Genomic DNA, 25,129 nt, shown 5'->3' with positions numbered 1-25,129 from the left:
AATTTACTTATGTTAATTGATCCATCAGACAGAACTTCTGTATAAAATATCCAGAATAATTGATAAACTTTTATTTGTTACTAAAAAACCGAAAATAGAAGTTTGATAATCAATAAATTGATCAACACAAATAGGGTCCAGATGCTACTGAAAATTAGAAGCAATGAACATTGCACGTTCTCTAGAGGAATATTTCCAGGCCTAGTCTGGGGATTATTTTTTCCCAGGCCGGGTTGGCTGGGCTCAAATCATAGACTGGGCTTAATCGAACACATATTCTTCTATAGGCTGGGCTTCAATCGGCGTCGGACTGATCCACATGGGACTGTGGCCCAATCCTGGCCGTTCCGAAGAAGGCCTAAGCGGTTGGACTCGAACCCGACTCGACCATCTTTCTCTCGGCTTCTCTCCTCACCTTCTTGCACGGGAAGGAAAGGAAACACAGGCGACTGAGGGGGAGAGTCCAACATCGCCGGAAGAAATGGCGGAGCCATCGTCGCCGGCCGCGGGGCAGACCGACGCGGAGAGGGAGGAGGCGCTGGACAGGATGCTGACGCGGCTGGCCCTCGCCGAAGACGCCCGCCTCGCCCCGCTGCTCGCCCGCGTCCTCCCCTACGCCATCACCTCGCTCGCCTCCCCCGCCGCGTCCGTCCGCAAGCTCGTAAGTATACCGCTCCTCAAGTCATGTATCGGTTCGAATTTGTATCTGAGGCATAGGTATAGGTGTCACTTTTCCGCTTCAGTTGGTTTAGTTGGTCACCTGGTGATGTTACATGTTCCTGCTTAGATTTGCCCGCACGGTGATGGCATTCGAGCTTAGTGTCTAGTACTCCGGATTTATTTAGACTATTTTAGTAGTTTGAATAGTTTTCGTATGTAGAAACAATCTTCTATACATCGTAGTTAGAGAAATTTTGGTCTTTATGTTGCAATAATTACTTGCATTTGTAGCTATAACCTGAGCCTGTTCAGGGGTAGCAGAGTGCTAGCCCCATTTCCCGTCTACTCTGTGCATGTTTTTATAACAACATTTCTGCGTCAATTGTACAATGACATGTAATGGAAGCGAATGCTACTTTTGGATTCCATCAGGTTATGGAAATTCTCAGCCACATTAACAAACGGGTGAAGCACAGGCCAGAGATTTCACTGCCCATGCTTGATTTATGGAGGATCTATACTGAATCTATTTCCTCAACAATAGTTCGGAACTTCTGTGTTGTTTATATTGAGATGGCGTTTGATCGTCTGCTAAGTGAGGTATCTTGTTCTGCTTCGTTTCTCGTTTTAAAACTGGATATGAAAGGAAGGACTTTCATATCAATGGTATTAGGTAGGGGGTGAGTATTGAACCAAGCCCGGTTAGCCCACCAACTTGTGGTGCTAGCCAGTAAGACTTCGGGTCCTTTCTCTAGTTTCTTATTTCTCTAAGCTGTATCACCTTTTCTTCAACGCCAACAACATGAAGTTAACATTCTATAACAGGACAAGGGAACCATAGCACCTGATCTTTTAATCAACATATCAAATGTTCCAGAGCAGCATCAGGGAATTATCTTGAGACTCGTACTGAAGGTTAGTCACATTTTTCTGTTGCTCTATAAATTCAACAAATATTGATGTCCACCAGAGTTTACATGATTACACATGATCAGCAAAAATATGTGCAACGGTTTAAGTGGTTTCCACTGAAGAGTTCAGGAAAATGTTCTGACAAAATTATGTAGGTTACTAGGTTACACATGGACTTGCAACAGCCAAATCTCACCCTTTCAGTCAAAATCTATATAAGTTGACACATAGACTAAGTTGTACATGCAAATATTATTCAAATACCTTATTTTAACAGAATTGCAACTTTCTCTCGGATCTAAATCATCCTCAGGTCTTTCTATCATCAGACCATGGCATTTAATTTATTGCACTTTTATTCAAGTCTATAATTACTTTTGATAAGTTATTCATAGTTCCTTTTTCTTGATTTGGTGTATCTGCATCCTAGTAAACTTGCTAGTTTTTCTCTCTTTTTTATTTTATTGTCAGGCTATTGGTGAATGTAACACACATAAGGTCGATGACACTGTTGCTTCAAAGTATCAAGCCATAAGTGGATCTAATGATGGCTTAGTATTTGCTGACTTTTGTTTTCACACAATACTGTATCAAACACCACCTCAAGGGTAGGTTTCCTTGCTCAATTATGTACAATATGGAACTATTATTGATTAATGGAGAGTTGACTACCATCAATCTTCAGTATCGGATGCCCAGCAGGTCTTTCAGTTGCACAGTCAGATCGTGTTACTGGGAAGCTGCCACTAAAAGGTGACACACTTACATCAAGAAAGGTAATACAGAAATGCATGTGTTTGAGCGTTTCATATTAGGCACCATTTATTCTTATGTCTGTGCATGCAATCACTTATTCCATTTTAAGTCCTTGAGTGTAGTACCTCACTTCTTACAGTTGAACTTCACTTGTAATATCTTCAGCTAGGAATATTGAATGTCATTGAAGCTATGCAGTTGGCACCAGAGATCGTCTACCCTCTTTATTTAGCGGCTGCTTCAGATAGGTACTTTTTGGATTTTTTTTTTTACAATCTGCCAAAATGTTTGTATGGATCAATGGATCAATAATCATGTGAATCACTGTTTTAATGAAGTCAAGAGTCAGTTGCTAAGAGAGGAGAGGAGTTATTAAAGCGCAAAGCTTCAACTGTGAACTTAGAAGATCCCGACCTTATTAAGAGATTATTCTCACTATTCAATGGTATGCATTAAGGATTCTGTAGCATTCTAAGTTTCTAACTTAAGTCAATTTTGTTTCAACATAATAGTCACTGTCACTATGTTCTTATGTATTGGCATAAGTTTTGTCCTTGAGCTCGGCAACATAACTTGATTTTTCTTTCTTCATTGACGTTGCTAAACTGTAATATTGAATCCAGTTTCTTACATAAAATGGTAAAGGGTGAGGGTAAAATTAAAGACATCTAGGATAAGTTTGCTTTATTCAAATGTAAGGACTATAGTTTTCTCAAATTTTCTTGTTGCATGATCAAAACATGGGTACAGGAACCCTTTGGCTCTGGTGCCTCTTATTTATATCCATAGCAAGGTCAGTTAGGTATATTACATGTTATATTCCATGAACATATTTCCTCTAGCCTAGTTCTAGTCCCAATGCACTAGGGTATAGGGGGATCATGCATGAAAATTTATTGATCCTCTTTACACCATCTTCTCTCACCTTGTAATTATAACTAATGTTCTCACTAACTGTTATCTCCCATATTTTTAACTTAATATGGATAACAAGGTCGTGTCCTCTTCTTCTTCTCTTGTTTTCAAACCCTTCTTAATCCTTGTTCCCATCCAAAGTAAGCCTTATATTTTGTAAATGAGTTTGTATGTTAGCAGGCCCAGTATTTTCACATTGCACTCCTATAGCCAGCCACATGTGCACATGCTTCTCTTTTCTTTTTCTAATTTGTAAATGTCAGTACTTGTTTCATAAAAATCTCATGCTTGTTTTTATCAGTGCAGATCTGAATATTTGTGGTCTGGAATGGTACATGATATTGTTCTTTGTTGCCACAGGTACTGCAAGTGCAGAAAATATAGCTTCAGAACTGAAGGTCACCCCAGCACATAGTTCACTGCGAGTTTGCCTTATGGGTGTTTTCTGCCGATCGATTGCTGCAGCAAACGCATTCCCCTACACACTTCAGTGCATCTTTGGCTGCATCTATGGTATTCTGTTTTTTTTTTTTGCTTTATGTGTATTATTTTATTTTTCTTATTGGTTGTCATGACCAATTAAATGAAATGTTAATTGTCTGTGTTATTGACTAATGTATTATTCCTTTATTTGCTAGTTTTTATTGTTATATCATCACTGAACCGAAGTAGGACAGAAATTGATTTGGTATGTTTGTCATGTTGTACAATAATTTTTCTTTTAGGCATCTTTTAGAGTTTTATGGAAAGCTAGGAACAGAATAGGATGACCTTCTGAAAAATTATTAATATCAAATTAACAATAATGTACAACATATTTACAATAAAATGATAAAAATATCAAGCATGGGCGTAGAAATTCATGTTTCATGTTTGGCACAAGTAAGAGAGTTATATTTTTTCTTGAAATATACACATGTAATTTACCTAACTGGGCTCACTATAGCTAAATTAGTGAACTGGGATGGGATAAGATGTAGACATAGACTGGGATGAAGAACATTGAGGAACTGGACTGATATTTTTTTCTTGCTTAATGATAATGATAACAGTGGCCTCCTTATATAGAGGTGCTAGAGCCCATGAAATATCTAATATAGAAACTAATAATCCTTATCCTGAAATTAATGGTGCAACCCAAAACGCATATATGCATCACTTCCTTTAAGGAGGGAATTGCAAGATAGACACAATGTGTTCCTTCTATGTGTCTATTTCTATTATATGCAACACAAATTCTCTGACAACCTGGATTATTCAGCCCCAGATTGTATTTTGTTATGTTGCATTCAATTATTGCTAAAACTACTCAATTGAAGTTTCAGCAAGGCAATAACTCAACTTCAGCATGCCATGTCCTGTTAGTAAACTCATATTTGTTTCTGCTGTGTTTCTACGCATGCAGGAGACGGAACTACTTCAAGGTTAAAGCAGTTAGGGATGGAGTTTACTGTCTGGGTTTTCAAACATGTAGGTGCACTTTGTATGTTTTTCAGCATATATTGATTAGCTTCTTGCACTAGTTACTTGTCCCATTCCAATTTTAGATTTTTCATTTGTGGCAGTTCGGTCCCTTTCTGTCAACTTTCATGGTCTCAAGCATTTATCAGTTATCGTTGTTCCCTTATTGATTTAGGCAGCAAACGACCAACTAAAGTTAATCGGTCCAGTTATTCTCAGTGGAATATTACGTTCGCTCGATGCTTCTTCCACTACAGAAGCAGGTTTTGCACTTATCAACTGCAATATTTGTTTAGACATTCATATGGTTTATCTTGGCATTCTTTTCCTATTTTGCCATGTTGAATAAATTGAGAAAACAGTGAAGATTTCTTGATTTCCATCATGTCCAGATTCTTCCAGTAGAGATATTAAAATATTTGCATACCAGGCCATTGGTTTGCTTGCCACTCGCATGCCTAATTTATTCAGGTATGTGGTATGGTCTTTTCTTACTCCTCTACTTTCTCGACTCATGATTAATTTCTGTTATGGAGACTGATTTTTTTTCTACTTTTCATGAACATTGCAGCAACAAAACTGACATGGCTATACGACTCTTTACTGCTTTAAGATTAGAGGAGCAATCTCTTCGTTTGACAATTCAGGAGGCAGCTACTTCCCTTGCTACAGCATACAAGGTATTGTGGAGGACATGCTAATTCCCTAATATGGTGCTGTACTGCTTTCCTAACTGCTAAAACTGTGGGCAAAGATGATTGTGAATTGCGGTTCGAGGTTATACCGTTATAGTATTTTCCCTAAAGTGTGTTGTACGCCTGTCATGACATATATCATCAGTCTCAATAGTCAAATATTTTTACTTTGTGGCTGATGACTTTATGCATTACAAACTACTAGTTTGTTGTCAATGAAGCACATGAACAGATTTTGACGTTCCATGGTCCAAAGCATGTTATAATATTACTGGATTAAACCAAGCACATGGAAATTCGTTTAAGCTGTTGTCCTCGTTTGCTACAGTTGGGTTAACCAGGAGTTGTCTTTATAAACCAAGGTGTATGTTGTAATGCTAGACCTTTCACAACCAAGATGGACTAACCCATCCCATCCGTTCATACACATGCATATGGACCTCGAAGTTCTAGCTATGCCAGATGCTAACCAATTTGCCTTGAAATCATGTATTCTTGCTACTATTTTGCCGAAAGGAAACCTTGAGATATGACTTGAAATAAGTTAGTAGCTAGCTATGTTCTTCGTTCTAATTATAACGTGTATCTATAAAAGCAGCCATTAGAGACTTTGTTTGGCAGAGGGGAGAAACAAGAAATGTTTTGTTGACATTTTAGGTTTACAGACTTGTGGCTTTAATATTATTGCTTTGTCCTGTTACTGCATCTGTCTACAGTAAGTTTCTTTCATATGCTGTTAGCTTACTCCACTTTTTATGGAAATATATTTGTGATTTCTTTTTTTCTTGCCCTTGATACCAGGATGCTTCAGTTGTAATACTGAAAGATCTTGAGGAACTTCTTCTGGAAAATTCTCAAGAGGTAAAGATGCTGTTCTTGCCATTGTAGATTCTTAAGTACTTACAGCTGAACCAAAATGGAACGTTTTCCAGTCTAAAGCTGAATTTGTGGGATTCAATTTTATTTTTAATTAGACTCATCTAGATATACATGAAAGCAATAATACAAAAGGATGGAATTTTGATATGCTTAATTGGCCTGATCAGAAGTTCTATTGGAATATAACTAGTTCTTCTATTTTTTGTGGTAGTTGAAAGTTGAACCCTACTGTTTGAGGATACAAGTACTTTAAGTCGTTTAGATTTTGCATGATTTTCTTATTTTACCATTTTTATCCTATTTTTTCTTCAAGGAGCAAAGTGAGGTCCGCTTTTCTGCTGTAAGATGGGCAACAACACTATATGATATGAAGCACTGCCCAAGCCGGTACATTTGCATGATTGGTGCTTCAGATGTAAAACTGGACATAAGGTTTGTTAGAAAAGATGACAAATATATCTCTGAGTTGTTGGCATCATGTTTTCTTTGTGTGTTGGATTCTATTTAGCTTTCTTTTAATAAAAATTATGTGATTATATTGTCATCAGGGAGATGGCTTTAACTGGTCTGAATCTCTTAAATGATGAAAGACAGTCCTCTGCAATAGCAACTGATTCCAACTATCCTGATGTTGCGGAGATGGTAAATTATATTTATAGCCAACAGCCTCAGTTGCTGCATTGCGATGAGCAGAGGAACGGAAAGTTGCTTTTCCCAACAAAAACATTTCTTGCAATGATAAAGTTTCTAATGAAGTGTTTTGAGAAAAGTGATGTCCCGTATTTTCTTCAAGAAGATCTATCTAATTCTCCAGTAGCAAAATTGTGTGTGATTTTAGAACATGCCATGTCATATGAAGGGTCTAGTGAACTTCACGCGTTGGCCTTGAAGTCATTGGTCGATATTTCCTCCCGTCAACCAAAGGTTTCTCTTCTATGTTATCTGTCAAAGCAGACTATGCTTCCTTCACATGTTTAAACCTTTTTCCTTTTATAATTTAGTTGGTGTCATCGCGGTATATGAACCGTTTACATTGGCTAAGAACTTTACTGGGCCATGTTGATGCTGATGCTCGTGAAGCAGCCTCACGTCTGCTTGGTATTACTTCTTCAGCCCTTTCAAGCACTGCTGCACTGGATCTTCTGTCTGAGCTCACTTCAACATTTGATCAAAATCACCCATCAAGGTATGGCAGACACAAAATCATTTTGTCTGTACTGCTATTCTCCTTCTAATTCATGTGGATATTTGATGAATTGCACCAGATTCGAAAATTACCATGGATTGTTATGTGCAATTGGGTATATAACTTCGGGCTGTTTAAAGGAATCTTATGTGAGTTTATGTTTCTTTCATGATCCCAACCTTTTGCAGTCTATTTATGTAATTTTCTTGCTACATGTGCTTTACATGAAACTTCAGTGCATTCGCTGATCATTTGATACGGTTAAACTCTATCTTGAGTATATTTTGCTGGTGCTATATCAGAGTGACTTGATGGACATCTCATTAGTAAAACCGTCCATGAGAATCCTTTTTTTCATGCTCTGGTACTAAGAATATGATAATGAAACGGACTAGTGGAAGGAAGTTCTTGTTTGGAACGTCATGTGCAAGGATAAATTACATTATAATTTGCCCATGCCATACAATGTTCTCAAAACTATAGGACAATACAAGAAAGTGTTCGTTTTTTTAATCTCCCCCCCCCCCCCCCCCACCCCACCCCCCCTAAAATAGGGCATCAACATTTATCTACACATGTGGAATATATGCCTTTACCATTTTCATGCTGGTTTCTTGGGCTATTAATGTGCCAAATTGGCTGGATTATTCAGCCCCAGATAGAAGGCACAAGGGTTTAGTTTGCATCCCTAACTAGTGATGAACTGATAAAGGTGATGTCACATGCTGGAAAGAAAGTACATAACTCAGTGTACAAACTCATTACCTATTTTGTTATGTCCTTTCTCATGCTTAGATGCTTGCAGCCATGGTGCTTTTCAATCAGTCTTCAATAATCCTATCGCTGTAGAAATATATTTAAAAATGTAACTGAGGGCTACTGTGCTGTCATTTTTATGAATATGTACAGATAACTGAAGAAATGGTACAGAAATCAACTGATGTTCTTGTAAAAGTTGTTGAATCTGAGGGTTCGGCATTGGCTTCCACTGCGATGGAAGCTCTTGGTCATATTGGTCTGCGCTGTGCATTGCCTTCTATTAATCGAAACTCCTCTCAAGGTAAAATGTGTTTCTCACACTTCTGATACAAATGAACTGTGATATTCACCACGTTCCTCTGCTATGTATTTGTTTAAGCTAATCTCATTTATCGCAGATGCACTTTTAACAATCCTGAATGAGAGGCTGGCTAAGCTGCTTTCTGAGAATGATACTAAAGCTATACAAAAGATTTTGATATCACTGGGACACCTATCTTGGAACGAGTTGTCCTTTGCACATCTGAATAATGCGTTGGACTTAATTTTTAGTCTTTCACGCTCTAAGGTAGTTCTTTGATCAATTCAAAATTTGCAGTTAAATATATTCTATATTGACCATTTCTATTCCGAAATATCATTATTCAGGTGGAAGATGTTCTTTTTGCAGCCGGAGAAGCGCTATCTTTTATATGGGGGCAAGTTCCTGTGACCACAGATGTAATACTAGAAACAAATTTTGTCTCCCTTTCCCAGGCCACAAACTATCTTACTGGTGATGCACCCCTACTTGTCTCTGTTAACTCCAATAAAAGAAGCGGTTGTGAAGAAGCACATGCAATGGCTCGAGAAGAAATTATAAAAAGGTTGTTTGATACACTAATTTATAGCAGTAGAAAAGAGGAACGGTGTGCAGGTACTGTCTGGTTGGTCTCACTTACAATGTACTGCGGTCAGCATCCAAAGATTCTCGAACTGCTTCCACAAATTCAGGTTTGACAAACAATGATAAGATATCTTGATCATTACAGAGATCCTATTATATCTTAGGAAAAATATGATTGATGCCACTCCAAAGTTTGCATTAGGACTGATATATCATAGGTTGTTGTGTGAGTTTTATAAAAATGTAAAATGATGCCAGTAGGCTGACGAGGGCACAGAAGACAGCTTAATTTTTATAATAATCTTGCGCCTTCCATTTACAACACGTGCAGCAATATAATATAATTCAGAGCTCCTCAGAGGTCACTGAAAAATATTAAAATCTCATGATACAATCACCTATTTTAAGACTTCATCCATGTACAGGGTGCAAAAAAATATCTTCTTTTAGCTTTTGTCCTTTCTGGTGTTTACACATTTCAATTGAAGAAAACCAGAAACCTAAGTATGTGATTCTACAAACTGTGCATGCATATACATCTTGGGGGTGAAAGAATGGCCTTCACTGTTGAGTCATTCTCAAACTTTCTCTTTTACTGTCATAATATGTCTCACTTCCAAATGTCTTCTATCATTATTCCAGTCTATAACAGTTTGCTCTATGCTTCTACTTACCTTTTGAAGTACATTACTTTTACAGGAAGCTCTTACCCACCTTCTTGGTGATCAGAATGACCTTACACAAGATCTGGCATCCCAAGGCATGAGTATTGTATATGAGCTTGGTGACGCATCTATGAAGGAGCAGCTGGTTCATGCTCTTGTGAATACACTGTCTGGCGCAGCAAAGAAGAAAAGGGCCATCAAGGTGCACACTATGTTTCCAGTTCTCTATTTTTAAGAGAACCTGATAAAGAAAAGGGACCTAAAAGAAAACTATTGATGTTTTCCTGTGTCTGCATCAGCTGATGGAGGATTCAGAGGTTTTTCAAGAAGGAACTATTGGCAATAATCCTACTGGAGGAAGGCTTAGCACATACAAGGAGCTTTGTAGCCTTGCCAATGAGATGGGCCAACCTGACTTAATATACAAGTTCATGGATCTAGCTAATTATCAGGCTGCTATCAATTCCAAGAGGGGTGCTGCTTTTGGATTTTCCAAGATAGCCAAGCAAGCTGGTGAGGCACTTCAACCTCATCTGCATGCCCTAATTCCCAGGCTTGTCCGTTACCAATATGATCCTGATAAAAACATCCAGGTATTGGAGTTGTACTGTACATTCCCATCCCTACCTTTGGGACAGAGGGAGTATGTCATGTTTTATTTTCTTATTTTTATGTTTGATTGTTTGTGTTAGTACGTTCTGATCCTTTAACATACTTATTTCATTTGCATCAAACTGAGTATGAATTTTGTTAGCTGTGGCCTTGAAAATTTCAGCAACTCCATAGCTGAGGTTCTGTGTATTTTTTGTCTTAGAGATATTTTGGTTTTTTTTGTTTCAATGGTGTATAGATATAGAGTTACAATGCAGTCTTCTTTTTTATGTAGAATCCAAAGCAGTTATAAAGTGGTATAATGCATCAGACAGCTCGAGTATTTAAATATTGCTACCCTGTCTGTTCACCTTAGGTGGCAATTCAAGTTTTTTCCCCTCAAACACGCAGGAGAGTTGTGTATCATTGCATTAATAGAAGAAGGGGAAAAAAGCCTTACAGCACACTGTTACGTCTTTTGAGAAACAAACACGCCTGTATAGAGACAACATAATGACCTGACTCACATGCCTAGAACTCCTAGCCAGAGTCCATATCAGGGCTCAAGCCAAACTCCAAAGGCAAGCCTCCTCACCTGATAACAGCGAGGAGGTTGAGAGGTTGACAAGCTTGGAGATGTCCCATTGAAACAGTCATTCAATGGCTCCATATTATCCATGCAACTTGCGATACAGACCATCTAATTTTGATCTCTTCAACTATTTCAAAAATATTTCTTCCTAGCTAACACTGATACTTCTTATTTCATTCTAGGATTCCATGGCACACATATGGAAATTAATTGTTGCAGATCCAAAGAAAACAATAGATGAACATTACGATCTAATAGTAGAAGATTTATTGGTTCAATCTGGATCAAGGCTCTGGCGTTCACGTGAAGCTTCATGTCTTGCACTTGCAGACATTATCCAAGGTCGAAGATATAGTCAGGTAGATAATTAACTTTTTTAATTTGTTTTCTCGATTTTGTATAACTATTTTGTTTTGCATAGGATACGAATAACTGGTTTTGGATTTAATTTGAGAATAAAATAGTGGTTATATTTCCTTTTGTTAAGGTTTCTAAGCATTTGAGAAAAATATGGATGACCACCTTCCGAGCGATGGATGATATTAAGGAAACTGTGCGAAATGCTGGTGACAGTTTGTGCCGAGCTGTAAGCTCATTGACAGTTAGGCTCTGTGATGTATCACTTACTTCTGCATCTGATGCAAATGAAACAATGAACATTGTACTGCCGTACTTGCTTTCTGAAGGCATACTCAGTAAAGTCTCAAGTGTTCAAAAGGCATCTATAAGTTTGGTTATGAAGCTTGCTAAGGTATATGGCTTGTCGAATTCACAAATTTTATCGGCGTTCTGCATGTATAATTTTAGTGGCAGCTTTCTGGAGTTTTTATGGGCATCTCTATTTTGTTTAACATATTAAATCACAAAAGATTGTAGCAGTTTAGCTGTATTCATATTCTAACCAAATATTCAGTTTCTTCTTGTGGTGTTAAGGAGAAGCCAACGTCATATGTTTTTGCTCCACTTAAGCTTGCACTAATTGCAACCGTCGAAGTATTCACCAATGGGCTTCGTGAAGTGCTATAATACACTAGACTATTAGTGTGTTGTAGCCAGGTGGCATTATCCGATTGAGCATAAAATAAGGAGTTGTTGCCACAATAGATGAAGTGATATTTTCTACTTTGTATATGCGTGGCCTATAACCAACTTTTATCAATTATGTTTTGTGTTTACTGCTTTCATGAATTGAATTACACAAACTGACTGCCCAATGTTCATAGGGGGCTGGCCCTGCACTTAAGCCACATCTGGCAGAATTTGTCAGCTGTATGCTCGAATGTTTATCAAGTTTGGAGGATCAAAGGTTAAACTATGTTGAGGTAGCTACTTTTCTTGGTTTTTGTTAAGCATGGATGGGTGGTGATGTTCCAAGAGTCCACTTAACAGTTTCTGTACTTCACTCATTCCTGAATTTGGACCAAAGATGCATGCAGGGAATGTTGGCATCCAAAGTGAAAAGCTTGAAAGCTTGCGCATAGCTGTGGCTAAAGATTCTCCGATGTGGGAAACCCTTGATATCTGTTTAAAAGTTGTTGACAAAGAATCACTGGATCTATTAGTTCCTCGTCTAGCTCAAATGGTTAAATCTGCTGTTGGTCTCAATACAAGGTTAATTCTGAAGTACAATTGAAATAATAAATTGTTGCTTTTCATGTACGTCAATATCGTTGACATTCATTTTATGCCTCGTTTCAGGGTTGGTGTTGCTAGCTTTATCACCTTGTTAGTACAGAAGGTCATGGTCGAAATCAAACCATATGCAGCAACGTTGCTGAGGATATTGTACAGTGCTGTTCTGGAAGAAAAGAGTTCTGCAGCTAAAAGGGCATTTGCATCATCTTGTGCTTCAGTTTTAAAATATGCCAGCCCTTCTCAGGCTCAGAAACTTATTGAAGATACTGCTTCTCTGCATTTAGGTGAAAAAAATGCTCAGTTATCTGCTGCAGTTCTTATTAAAGCTTACTTAAGCAATGCACCAGATGTTCTTAGTGGATACAATGCAGTTGTTCTCCCAGTAATTTTTGCTTCAAGGTATGTCAAGTCATGTTTCATTATCTTTGCCTTTCATCTTTTCTACCACAGAAACACGAAATGCATAAGCAGTTCCCTCTGCTGGACTGGTTCTGCAATAACAAAACGTGTTTTTCAGATTTGATGATGACAAAGACATCAGTGCATTGTATGGAGAACTTTGGGAGGATATTCCTAGTAGCGAAAGAGTAACCCTCCAACTATACTTACCAGAAATTGTGTCTCTTCTGTGTGATTGCATGTCCTCGTCGTCATGGGCAGGGAAGAGAAAGGTAGGGCCTCTGTTTCATAATTTTACAGTCCACAGACAGCAGATTGTCATAGCTTGGAACACACTTATGGTACTGTGTTTGCTACTTGCAGTCAGCTAAGGCTATCAAAAAACTATGTGATGCTCTAGGAGAATCCCTCTCTGTGCACCACAATAATATTCTCAAATCACTTCTGAAAGAACTACCTGGTCGATTTTGGGAGGTAAAAAAAACATGATTTGTTTTCTGTATCGTTGTTTAAAATTAATTTATATAGCTTATGTCCAAACAAAGGTTCAGTTCTTTTGGTTTGTCGAATGTTACTCACATGAACAATATCTAGTGAATCTTTCCTTTTTATCATGGAATAAAATTGAATGGACTGCTTATAGATTTTCAAGAATCTTTATTCATGACGAGGTTCATAATTCATTTTGTTGGCCATAAATTTCTCCACAGGGAAAAGATGCTATTCTGGATGCACTTGCTTCACTTTGTTCAAGCTGTCATGCTGCTATAACTGCAGAAGACTCTGGCATGCCTACTGTTATTCTAAATGCTGTTTGTGTTGCATGCAGTAGGAAGTCAAAATTGTACCGTGAAGCAGCTTTCTCGTGTTTACAGCAAGTATGTCTCTTCTCTACCCTGATGGCCTGATTTCTATGTGATACTAAAATTTGCAGCTAGTGGATGCTTGAAGCATTGTTACTGTTTGTGGACCAACCCTTTCTTTTTTTAAAAAAAGGACTTTTAGCTGTTACATAGTTAACCTCATGCTCAAAAGGTTTATGATCGAGTAGGATATAACATAGTTGTGCTCTTAACCTTGTGCTAGAGGTTTATGATCAAGTAGTATATAACAAAACTTTACGACAAATATTTTCATGCTTAATGCTCACTACATCCCAAAATAAGTGCAATCTTAATATTCAAATTTTGTCCCAAAATAAGTGCACTTCTAGAGTACTACCTTTCCTTCAACTACCCCTCTTTCAAATTTCTCTTAACTTATTCCCAATCACCCCTCATTTAATGAGGGGCGTCTGAGTCATTTCTCTCTCATGGTAATTTGCCTTTTAAATCCTAGAATTGCACTTATTTTGGCACAAAGAGAGTAGTTATTTAGTTGGAAGAACTTTCTGAAAATATTGCAAAGAGCCATCTTCTCAGAATATCTTGGAGAGCAATCCAGATTGTCTTTTTTTTTAATATTTTCATATAAGAGATTTGTTGAGTTTGGGTGTTGCACTGGAATAGCCTTTTGACATTTCTATATATTAGGATTGCACCATTTACTCAGTTTTTTTTTTCCTTTTTTCATTGCTTTTCAGGTGATTACAGCATTCAGAGATCTGGGATTCTTCAATATTGTTTTTCCCATGCTGTATGAGGTTTCCAATCAATCTGTCATTTGTAAAACAAGGGGCTCATCACCACTTGCTGCATCCTCTAGTGCTGGTTAGTCGTTAATTTCAGCCCTTCACTGCATCCATCTCATGCCTATGTTGGACAAAACCTTTTGTAAATGAGTACTAGAGCTTCTCTTTTATTCTCTATTCTTTATATTTGTCATCACAGCACAATGTTTGAAAACCTCAATGGAATTGGCTTAACAACACACCTTTAGAACAATAAGCACATTGGTTCCCTTAATTCTGCCTACGTGCATGACTCTAAGAATCAGATACAATCTTTTTTTTACTGTGATACTGTTTTAACATTGCCTCCTAATCAATGTGGGAAGTTAGAATTCATAAATTTCAGTGCCTCGGTGTGAATAGACAGTTAATTCTAGAATTTTAATAGGAGTAAGCATATGGTACAAACCTATTTATCTTTACTTTTTTTTTCCTTCATGCTAGAATTTCTGTGAAAACCTCTTACAATTGTTCCCTGTTCCCTTACTTTTTATGTATTACTCTCTTCTGCAGAGCAAGATGAAAGTGAAGGTGTCTCTGTTTCTCTTGATAAGGTGCTGAAATGTGTAGCATCTTGCATCACTATTGCTTTCCCACAGGATATTGTCAACCAAAGGAAGAATATCCTAGAAATTATTTTAAATTCTTTATCACCCGAGGAGAGTTGGCAGAGTATGTCTTCTATCCAAGATCTGTGATATATTATATGCAACTGTTTTTTAATCTCTCTAAATTTGATACTTCACCACTGACATATTGATTTTTTATGGATTTTGTATTGATGTTTTTCTTTGGTTTTTTATGGCAGTTAAGTTATCATCCTTCTTGTGTATCAAAGAGTTGTGCCACAAATTTCAGAATTCAGATGGTAGTAACAATTGGCCTCAGGAAACAACTTACTTGGTTGAGGAGGTACATCACATAGTTGTCTGGTCCTTTACAGCTATATTCCTTAGCTCAGTATTTGATTTCTTCATTTTCCTGACAAATTCCTTTTAATTTGACTATTCAGTTATTTCATTTGACGGCACCAAAAGTAGTGGATGTCATAAGCTTAGTCAAGATTGCCCAGGTAATCATCAATATATCTAGCCTCACCAACTCCTATTATGTTGTGTATTTACTACAATCATATGGCACTTCTAGGGTTTCACTATAAGATAATTTTGTTTTCTTTCTTCCAATGAATAATCATATTGTAATCTACTGCTTGTATGTTTTTATTGCCATGTGAGCATGTGAACCTTATAAAATTGGACAGTGTTTACTATGGATTCAAGAAACCAATGTAAAGTGACCGATTTTCTCAGGAAATTATGCTGAATTTGATGATTGCATGACACCATTGACACCATTTTTTAGAGATGATATAAAATACTCCTTTTTAAAAAAAATGTCTAGAAAATGAAAAGGTGGTAGTCTACATGGTTACAGACTATAGCATTGCTTCTTGATGTAGTATCAGTTCCTGTGCTTGTTTTTGGTCCACTGGTGTTCAGAAGAAATAGTTACAAGGTCCCTTGAACTGACAGTAACATATAATGTCTACCTTGAAAGGACAATCCATCCATTGTAAAGTATAATTGTTACTCAGTTTCATATTTTAAGTAACTTTGGGTTTGTTCTAAATCCAATCTCTTCAAGTTTAACCAAGTTTATAGAAAAATATATCAACATCTACAACACCAAATTAGTTTAAATATATCCACCATTGAGCATGTTTTTATAGTATATTTATTTTGTGTTTCAATTGTTAATGTATTTTTCTATAAGCTGGGTTAAACATGAAAAAGTTTAACTTAGGATAAAACCAAATTGACTTGTAATAGGAAACGGATGGAGTACATATTAGGCTATTGTATAGTTGTATATTTCATAAACCAGCAATTCTGGACATACAGTGAGTTTGAATTGCCGTTTAGTGCCCAGAAAAGGCCTTGCCCCCTCATGACTGTATTTCTTTTCAGGTTCACACCGCTGCTTCCGAGTGCCTACTTGAGTTGAGCAAGTTGTATAGAGACTTTCCATTGGCTGACAGAAAAGGTGCCAAGTTCACAGACGAACTTGGTGGGCTTTGTGAATCAGAAAAAAGCGAGCAAGCAAAGTCAATTTTGAAGCAATGCATAACCATTCTCAAAGATCTCGAAGATCCCACTGGAGTAGCCATGGAGATGGATTAAATCAAGCTCTCCGAGATAATTCTCCACATTAAAATGTCGAAAGCAATGCGAGCACCAGGGAATGTGGGATACTATCACAAATTCAAATCAACATGTAATGGGTGGGTGTTTCGTTACTGGATGCATCCTATGGAAATTCTGCAGCTTTGAATCTGCAACCCAATGTGTATTTATCATGAATGGAAAGATTAATAGATGAAATTATGGCCGGTAAGCAACATATGCTGCTGCTGCTGTCACGGTTTTATGTTATTCTCCCAGAATAGAGGAGAGGTTTCGTGATTCGTTTCAGGTCTCAACTTTGAGTGCAACGCAGAAGGAACGAAAATGATATGGTGCTACAAAACAATGCAACCGTCGTCGTTAGGTTTATCAGTTTTGCTACAACCATATTATAAAACACTACTTCGGTATGAAGGGCACTGATTTTTCGATCCAAGAAATGAAACAGAAACATGTATACATAGAATAGATGGTTTCTCTATTTCCATCGTGTTGTGGCTAAATTGAGACGGTTTACATATTACAATCACAGGACTACTGAAAACATTTAACCGACACGAACTGATGTATATCTTTGATCTTCTTTTCTGAATCCCTCCTATGATCATCAGGGGCTTAGGTGGTTAGCTTCCGCACAGACAAGTGCTGGTCTTGCCTTCCTTTAGAAGAAAAATGGGTGTCACTGAAAAGTGATAAGTGGAAATGTACATGATTTCTATACCTCTAAAAAAACTGAAACCATTGCTTACCTCCGTCACAAAATAAAATTACTTTTATCCCCTCTCGTTTGTCCCAAATAAGTTTATTTTCAAGCAAACACTGTATTGGAGTTTTTAAAAGTAAAAAATAAATATATTTGGAACTAGTGAAGTAGGGGATATTTACATTAAATTTGGTAAAGTATAATGTTATAGTGATTTTGTTTGTATTAGTATGTATAGAATAAACGAAAAATAAAGTTATTTGATACAAAGGAGCATGTGTCAAGGTAAAAGTATACGATAAATGACAAATTGATCATCCACTAGCCCCGCAAGAAACAAATGTTGCCCTTTAATTCCGCAGCCCGGACTCAAAAATCAAAATCAAAATCCGCCAAAACGTCAGATTTCAAGTTCCATCCGCCAAAATGAAACAAGTTCACCTGAATTTAGACCCCCACCAAAAGCAATCCACGTGACCATGCTTCGATGCCTCAATCTTCAAGCGGCTCCTCGCTCCCGCCAAACTTCTCAGACTCCTTACCGGTTTTCCCGCGCTATTCCGAACGAATCGAATGGCAATTCAAAATTTTCAAAGACCACCAAAACTATAAATTACAAAACGCCTAACCCCGCAGCCACAATTTACAAACAAAGCAAAATCAAGCGACGGAATCATATCTCCCGCTCTTGGCTTTATAACTGTTCATCTCATGCTGAGCGTTCCATCTTGTTATTAAATCAATCGTATCGGGAAATTTAGCAAAGCACAATATTCCAACCGTAAAACAAATTTCACAAGACCACAAAAGTGAACAAAACGGCATCCACAATTCCATACCAAAATGGCAGCATACATCACAGCAATTTTGGCATCCAAAGGTTGCAATCGTCACCACTAACATTCAATGTCAGAACACCACAGGAACAACCAAAAGTTTCTTACAAGATTCAGTAAGCACTAGACAATCAGAGAGAGGACAGAGAGGCAGGGCAACTACCGCCGCAGCCAGTGACTCGCTCCAAGAGAACTGTTGCACTACACCCTAACTATCTAAGAGCTGGTAAACTTGGTTACGGCCTTGGTGCCCTCGGAGACGGCGTGCTTGGCGAGCTCGCCGGGGAGGACGAGGCGGACCGAGGTCTGGATCTCCCTGGAGGTGATGGTGGGCTTCTTGTTGTACCTAGCGAGCTTGGCGGACTCACCAGCGAGCTTCTCAAAAATATCGTTGATGAAAGAATTCATGATCGACATGGCCTTAGAGGAGATCCCGATATCGGGATGCACCTGCTTGAGCACCTTGAAGATGTAAATCTTGTAGGTCTCCACGCTCTTCTTGCCCTTCTTCCTGCCGCGCTCCTTCTTGCCCTCGCCGCCCTTCTCGCCCTTGGACGCCGGCAGCCTCTTCTCGGCCTTGGGCTTCTTCCCTGCCGCCGGGGCCTTCTCCGCCTTCTCGCCGGCCTTGTCCTCCGCCGGCTTCTTCTCCGCGGGCTTCTTCTCGGCCTTGGGCGCCATTGGGTTCGCTAGTGGTGGCGCTGCGAGCTCGGGGGTGGTTTCTGAATTGGGGATTGGATTTGCGTTGCGTTGAGTTGGAGACGAAGAGCGGGTGATGGAAATTTATAGAGGTGAGGGGGTGGGTCGCGATTGGTGGGAGGTGGGGCGCCGCGGATCGATGACGTGGGAGGCATCGGGTCGTCGGTTGGGTTGGGAAGCGATGGGGTGGATGCGATTAGGCGCGGATCGGTGACGTGGCGGGGCTGTGGGCGGGGAGGAAGAGGTTTTCGCCCCCGGATCGGTGACGTGGCTTGTCCAAGGGCCCACATCTGGTGGGATTTCCTCTTGGATTTTGGAGCGGGAGGAGTGGAGTGGAATTCGTGTGGCCGGAGTTTGGCGGCAAGAAGGCGAGGGAATGGAGAACGAAGACAGAGGAGGAAGAGGGGCCTACCGGTGACCACACGATTTTTTTAATAACATGATAATTATATTTTTAATAAAATCTCGTTGGGCAATATGCTGATCATCTTAAAACACGATTTTTTATGAAGAACACTGATTTATACGATCCAAGAAATGATACAGAAATGGTTATACGTAGATGGTTTCTCTTTATTTTCAGCCGTGTAGGGACTAAGTTGGGACGGTTTACAGATTACAATCACAGGACTTCTGTAAAAACAAACTGATGTATCTTTGATATTCTTTTCTGAGTCCCTGAAATATGTTTGTCAGGGACTTAGGTGGTTAGCTTGCGCAGAGCAGTGGTGGTCTTGGAACCTGATGGCCTTCCCAGATGCTTGGAGATGTAATCTCCGGCATCCATGAGCTTGTTGAGATCAACATTAGTCTCTATCCCCAGGCCATGGAGCATGTACACCACGTCCTCCGTCGCGACGTTGCCAGTGGCGCCATTTGCGTATGGGCATCCTCCAAGTCCTGACACTGATGAGTCCACTATGTTGATCCCCATCTGGCAAATACAGAGGAAATGTTAGGCCAGGCAGAGCATTTTTCTGAATTCTGATTTTTCTATTGTTGTTTTTAGTAAGGAGGCACTGGAAGGATGTGAGTGTTGCTTACCTGGAGAGAGACCATTATGTTGGCAAGGGCTTGGCCATATGTATCATGGAAATGAACGGCGAGCTTGTCCACCGAAACAAAAGACATGACAGCTTCAAGCATAGCAAGTACACTACCTGAAACAAGAAACATAACAAGGAGCACAAAATTTCCAATGAGATATGTGGCTTGTTCTGTTGTATAGAAAATTTCAAAGAATTGAAAATCACACCAAGTAGTTTATATCAGCACGTTTATGGGTTAGGGCTGCAAAGTCTGTAGCAGTTTCTTTTTAGAACAAAAATGGTATAATCACTTTTAAAGTAGCTTTAAATGGGCAAAAAGCGTACTGTAAACAGGAATGACATGCTGAAAGCAAAGACAACAGGACCACTACCTGGTGTGCCAACTCCAATTGTGTCCCCAAGTGAAATCTCCGAGCAACCCATATCATAGAGCTCCTTGGCTACATATGCTACCTTTGATGGATGAATTGCACCTTCAACAGGGCAGCCAACCACACATGAAACATACCTGTGACAATCAAGGTTTTTAAATTTTCAGATTAGATTGCTGCCAAATGGTTTTAACCTGTTTGTTAAATTGCAGGCTTAACAGATCATCAAACTTATGTTACTTACCCACGGAGACGTATTCCATGTTTCTTGGCAGAAGTTATAACATCACGGTACCGAACAAGGCTTTCCTTGATGGTACAATTAAGGTTTGACTTAGAAAAGGATTCAGAGGCAGATGCAAAAACTGCAACTTCTTTTGCACCAGCTGCAACAGCAGCCTCAAATCCCTAGAAAAGAGGAAATAAAGTTGATCCTTCACAATAGATCATAGCGCTCCATAAAGCAATATGTATGATCTATTGATGCTATAGTGCTATATTGTGTAGTCTTTCTAAAGATAGAACAGAAATGGACATACTCTGAGGTTAGGAGTTAACACTGGGAACCGCACATCTGGCACATGCCTAATCCCTTCAACTACATCCTTTGCATCTGCTAGCTGCAGCGCCAAATTGAGTGATAAAAGTTAGCTATTTGAACTTGAACTTATACCAATTTTATCATGTTTTTGTTCTGTAATGAATTAGGCTGTGCAATTTTGCAAACGAATGCCATACCACAAATTGATAGCAAAAGAAGTTAAATGGAACTATCAGTAACAACCTCTGATGAGCAAGTAAGTGTGTCAGATATGCATAGCATGCTACAAACTGAGAAAGGTGGATTTTTAATCAAGAATTATCCGTGATTTAAATTAATGTATGATACGACATGTTTTCACTAACTCTAAGTAATTACCTGCGGCACCCATTTTGGGGAAACAAAACTTGTGGCTTCAACTACTGATAGCCCAGAAGCCACCAATTTGTGTATCAGTTCAATCTTTACCGATGTTGGTACAGTATTCTTCTCATTTTGCAGACCATCCCGTGGTCCAACTTCAACTATCTTCACAAACCTTGGGAGGTCCCATAAAACCTGAAAACCAATTATCATCAGGTGAGAAAAATGAAATAATTGGTGCTGTTTTACTAGCACCACCCTTCTTTAGCCACCATTTTGACTTATTTATAGTCACGAATCATGAAGGTAAATAGAAAAGACTGTGACATACTGAATTGCCACAGACATAATGCTAAGTTCGTTCCTTCTATTTGAGGTGGTCTAATGAAACCTACAACAGGTAAATGAAATTTGAACGCATGAACCATTCAATAACAAATGATCAAACTACCTTCCGGGGAAGAGCTCTGAACTCCATATCCACTCCATTGCAGGATGAATCGGTATATCGACCTTGCATATGCCATGAATGGGCACTGCTGTGAAAGATCGTCTGATTGTTGCCACCATTGCGTTGCTTGTAACTGAAAGTAAGCCCACATAGTCATATGTTGCATGTCTCAGTGCATCCTTTGGCAATAAAATTCTACTGGCGATAAAGTAAAACAGGTTTCCTTTAGAAGAAAAATAATAGGTGTCACTGAATTGTGATAAGTGGAAATGTACATGATTCCTTGTACCCCTTGAAATACTGGAAAAACATTATGTATGGAGGTATTAGTATCCGACAAAATGACAAACACTTGGAAAGAAAGATCTTCCGTTGGCCCGGAGAGAAGCAAATACTAGGAAAGAAAGAATGTATCCTTGTATGGTTTGAGAAGAGTAAAACTTACTTGCTAGGGCTGCAATCATCAGCGCTTGCTCTGCAGGCACTTGGAGAGAACCTTTCAAGTCTGTTAATACTCAACTTTGGCAGGTCCCCAAGACCAAGTGGCTCCTCAAGGCTCGACATTCTGCGATGCAAGCGTTAATTACAATGTTAACGAAAATGTTCAGATGAACCTTGATAAACCATGCTGAATGAGATAAGCTTCCGAATAATTTAAATTAAAGGTGGAGAGCATATTCAGAAACAGTGCACTAGTCCGCATGGAATGGAACGTTTGAAATCCAATCCAATGGGACTCGCAAAACATGTCCATTCCTCCGGCTTGGTTGAACCGCTTGCACACTGGACCTCGATATTGGTCAAACATTTTTTTTTGAATGGCGATATTGGTCAAACATTTAATTGAATTTTAGATACTGCATAGCAGACAAAATACTTGCCCTGATTATGCATAAAGCAGCAGGCTACTTTAACGATTCAATTTCAATCATGATTCATGAAATGCGACTAAAATGTTCAGCAAGTAATTAGCAGCAAAATTGGAACGACACAACTAATCTATTCAGTTAATTCAATTCTTCCCTTGTACAGATACTCAAAGAAATCCAAGCTAACTACGAACCCTCACTATAAACTCTCCATGAAACCAAATCAAACCAAGCCAATCAGCATCACCATACATGCGAAGAAGTACATAGAACTCTAGAAAGGGGAAAGCCCCGAGAAGAAACCAAGAAACCATCCTACGTACATACCTCGATCGATCGTCAAATTGGAAGCCAACCCGATCGAATCGCACCGGGGACTGAGGGATATGGGGCACCGAACTCGAGCTTTACTTGAATTCGACGCAAGCAAGGAGAGCGCGCCGGGAATGGAGGTCGGGGATGCGCCTCCGCGTCTCCGCCAAGGGAAAGGAACTGGTCGGCGAGGTCGCGCGTGGACCCGGTCCTTGGTGGGATCGATGGCGCAGCACCTCGGGCCCCGGGTGTCAGTGGGTGTTGGCTCACGGAACTCGGTTCAGGGAGTGGGGCTTGGCGGGATGTGCGGAAGCAGTGGCGCTGGTAGGTTTCGTTTTCGTTTTCCAGTTTGGTGAGCGGCCAGCCGACCACTTAAACATCGGGACTTTCTTATCGGATTCGGTTTTCGATAATTGTGCATTACCATACCCGTTAACCCTTCACAGCCTCTGGTTAATTCTGTCCATGCCCCGCTTAGGGCAGGTTTGTTCTAAAGGACTTGCAAAATAAAAATGTATGAATATGAAATTCTTTGGAATGCATACCGTAACAACACAGTCGTTTCAAATAAATGTATCAAAAGAAAACAACGGTGAATTTTTCTACTACTCCACTTTTGGAGGCAAAACATATGAGAAAATAATTCACTCCAACATTATTTTATCAATTTTTACTACATCCGTCCTTATTTTTTAGTTTTTGGATAAATGCTTTGAATCTTCGTTTTATTTGATTTTTTTTATGATTAATATTTTTATTGTTACTATATGTTAAACATGAATAGTACTTTATGTGTGACTAATTTTTCTAAGTTCGTGTGTAATTTTTTTAAATAAGACAAATAATCAAACGTTGGACACAAAAATCGAAAAATAAAGTTATTATGGGTTAGTAGTTGACTTGCACAACAATGAGAGAGAGATTTTCTATGTTTTTTAATCCTATGAGTTTGCACGTGCTTCTACACCAAAACTTCTTTCTAGATTTATACTTTTAAAAATATTTATTGTTTAGGACATAATTCGGTGAGACTTCTAAAATTTTGATAAGTTATTTGATGCTACAATAAATTTATAAAATATAAGTGTGTGGTATTATGATGATACTTACTAAGAATAATATATGTATCGTCTTGTATTTAAAGTTAACATTCTAAAGATTATCAATGGTCATAATTTTAAATGCTTGATTTAATTTTGTACTAAATGATAAATATTTTTTCCTGGATAGAATACTATTTTATATTGTATAGTATTGTTTTTTTTCTGGATTTTGGTAATGGTGATTATCTCCCTTCATTCAGATCAGAATGGATCGCCTCGTGACAGTAGTTATACCCGATCCGCTGTTTTTTATTTAATGATGTTTTGGAGCGTATACGTGGTCAGCTGAGTTCCAGAAGAAAAATCGGGTCCGGATTCCGGAGATGTGGTTGCCATGATCTCATATTTCTCATTGATGTATATGCTGATTGTTTTTTATTTTCTCCTCGTGTTTTATTAAGCGACCAAATGATGTCCTACTCAATTTATGGTCGAAATAACTCTAGCTGTTATAACTTAAAACTGAGGGAGGGAATGTGTCATTAGACAAATCCTAAGTATCTGACTTTTCTACGCACGTTTGAATATTCATCTTATTTAAAAAAATTTGTCAAATATGTAAAGTTATATATACGCATAAAAATTTATTTAATAATAAATGAAATGATATAAAAATAATTAATAATTATGTAAATTTTTTGAATAAATAAATAGTCAAATAAAAGTCAACGACATCAAATGTACATTTAGGGAAAGAGGGAGTAATTACTTGCTTCAAGTTTTTCCCAGTTATTTTTTCTACGGTGAGAATAGCTAGCGACATCGAGTATAATTATTTTAAGACGGACAGATTATATTGTCGTCACTGGATAAGTCTCACATATATGCTCAATGATTTGTTTCTACTTATATATTGATATTTTACTTTTTCTATATAAACATGTTAGTATTGTTTCTCCTAATTTAACCTTTACACAATTTGTAGGATTATCGGTGCCATTAGACGAGCTGACTGGTTAAATTTAGAAATCTTACACAGGCCATAAAAGACT

At 38.5% G+C, this 25,129-nt stretch overlaps 3 protein-coding genes across 7 annotated transcripts; 1 reads left to right on the top strand and 2 right to left on the bottom strand.

Moving 5' to 3' along the window:
• Positions 1-412: 412 nt before the first annotated feature.
• On the top strand, positions 413-17,534 carry LOC102714683 (proteasome adapter and scaffold protein ECM29). 3 transcript variants are annotated; one of them, XM_006662659.3, is made up of 35 exons: positions 413-661; positions 1,093-1,260; positions 1,486-1,575; positions 2,044-2,180; positions 2,258-2,348; positions 2,494-2,576; positions 2,667-2,773; positions 3,604-3,756; positions 4,649-4,713; positions 4,880-4,967; positions 5,097-5,175; positions 5,276-5,384; positions 6,201-6,260; positions 6,592-6,710; positions 6,827-7,202; positions 7,280-7,464; positions 7,544-7,613; positions 8,374-8,524; positions 8,622-8,791; positions 8,872-9,216; positions 9,809-9,976; positions 10,074-10,367; positions 11,140-11,316; positions 11,445-11,708; positions 12,181-12,279; positions 12,384-12,568; positions 12,656-12,991; positions 13,110-13,263; positions 13,355-13,465; positions 13,702-13,869; positions 14,574-14,700; positions 15,174-15,332; positions 15,469-15,572; positions 15,673-15,732; positions 16,628-17,534. In XM_006662659.3, exons 1-35 carry the CDS (start codon positions 482-484, stop codon positions 16,838-16,840), a joined length of 5,445 nt encoding a protein of 1,814 aa, XP_006662722.2. In that variant the 5' UTR covers positions 413-481; the 3' UTR covers positions 16,841-17,534. The 3 variants fall into 3 exon arrangements, with proteins under 3 accessions (XP_006662722.2, XP_040384649.1, XP_006662723.2); XM_040528715.1 differs by having other exon boundaries at positions 6,595-6,710; positions 16,628-16,996; XM_006662660.3 differs by lacking the exons at positions 413-661; positions 1,093-1,260; positions 1,486-1,575; ... (2 more) ...; positions 2,494-2,576; positions 2,667-2,773 and adding an exon at positions 3,312-3,322 and having other exon boundaries at positions 16,628-16,996.
• An 803-nt stretch (positions 17,535-18,337) lies between these two features.
• Positions 18,338-19,118, bottom strand: LOC102720261 (histone H2B.2). Its single transcript, XM_006659464.3, has one exon. It carries the CDS (start codon positions 19,058-19,060, stop codon positions 18,599-18,601), a length of 462 nt encoding a protein of 153 aa, XP_006659527.2. The 5' UTR covers positions 19,061-19,118; the 3' UTR covers positions 18,338-18,598.
• A 460-nt stretch (positions 19,119-19,578) lies between these two features.
• Positions 19,579-23,177, bottom strand: LOC102714411 (hydroxymethylglutaryl-CoA lyase, mitochondrial). 3 transcript variants are annotated; one of them, XM_015842518.2, is made up of 9 exons: positions 23,050-23,177; positions 22,299-22,418; positions 21,854-21,986; positions 21,418-21,597; positions 21,038-21,118; positions 20,743-20,906; positions 20,499-20,635; positions 20,123-20,238; positions 19,579-20,012 (listed from the first exon to the last, which is right to left on the bottom strand). In XM_015842518.2, exons 2-9 carry the CDS (start codon positions 22,415-22,417, stop codon positions 19,779-19,781), a joined length of 1,164 nt encoding a protein of 387 aa, XP_015698004.2. In that variant the 5' UTR covers position 22,418; positions 23,050-23,177; the 3' UTR covers positions 19,579-19,778. The 3 variants fall into 3 exon arrangements, with proteins under 3 accessions (XP_015698004.2, XP_015698005.2, XP_015698006.2); XM_015842519.2 differs by lacking the exon at positions 23,050-23,177 and adding an exon at positions 22,917-23,005 and having other exon boundaries at positions 19,779-20,012; XM_015842520.2 differs by lacking the exon at positions 23,050-23,177 and adding an exon at positions 22,975-22,995 and having other exon boundaries at positions 19,779-20,012.
• Positions 23,178-25,129: the final 1,952 nt, after the last annotated feature.

Source organism: Oryza brachyantha, chromosome 11 (assembly GCF_000231095.2).
Source record: "Oryza brachyantha chromosome 11, ObraRS2, whole genome shotgun sequence".
NCBI lineage: Eukaryota > Viridiplantae > Streptophyta > Magnoliopsida > Poales > Poaceae > Oryza > Oryza brachyantha.
Note: the sequence above shows the minus strand (reverse complement) of the source record. Positions and strands in the feature narration are given on the sequence as shown.

Coding starts and splice junctions, on each gene's coding strand:
- LOC102720261 (XM_006659464.3), bottom strand. CDS start 19,060: ATGGCGCCCAAGGCCGAGAAGAAGCCCGCGGAGAAGAAGCCGGCGGAG.
- LOC102714683 (XM_006662659.3), top strand. CDS start 482: ATGGCGGAGCCATCGTCGCCGGCCGCGGGGCAGACCGACGCGGAGAGG. Junction 1,261..1,485: donor TTGATCGTCTGCTAAGTGAG/GTATCTTGTTCT, acceptor ATTCTATAACAG/GACAAGGGAACCATAGCACC. Junction 12,992..13,109: donor CCAGTAATTTTTGCTTCAAG/GTATGTCAAGTC, acceptor CGTGTTTTTCAG/ATTTGATGATGACAAAGACA.
- LOC102714411 (XM_015842518.2), bottom strand. CDS start 22,417: ATGTCGAGCCTTGAGGAGCCACTTGGTCTTGGGGACCTGCCAAAGTTG. Junction 21,987..22,298: donor GATGATTGCAGCCCTAGCAA/GTAAGTTTTACT, acceptor GCTTACTTTCAG/TTACAAGCAACGCAATGGTG. Junction 21,119..21,417: donor CCCCAAAATGGGTGCCGCAG/GTAATTACTTAG, acceptor TTGGCGCTGCAG/CTAGCAGATGCAAAGGATGT.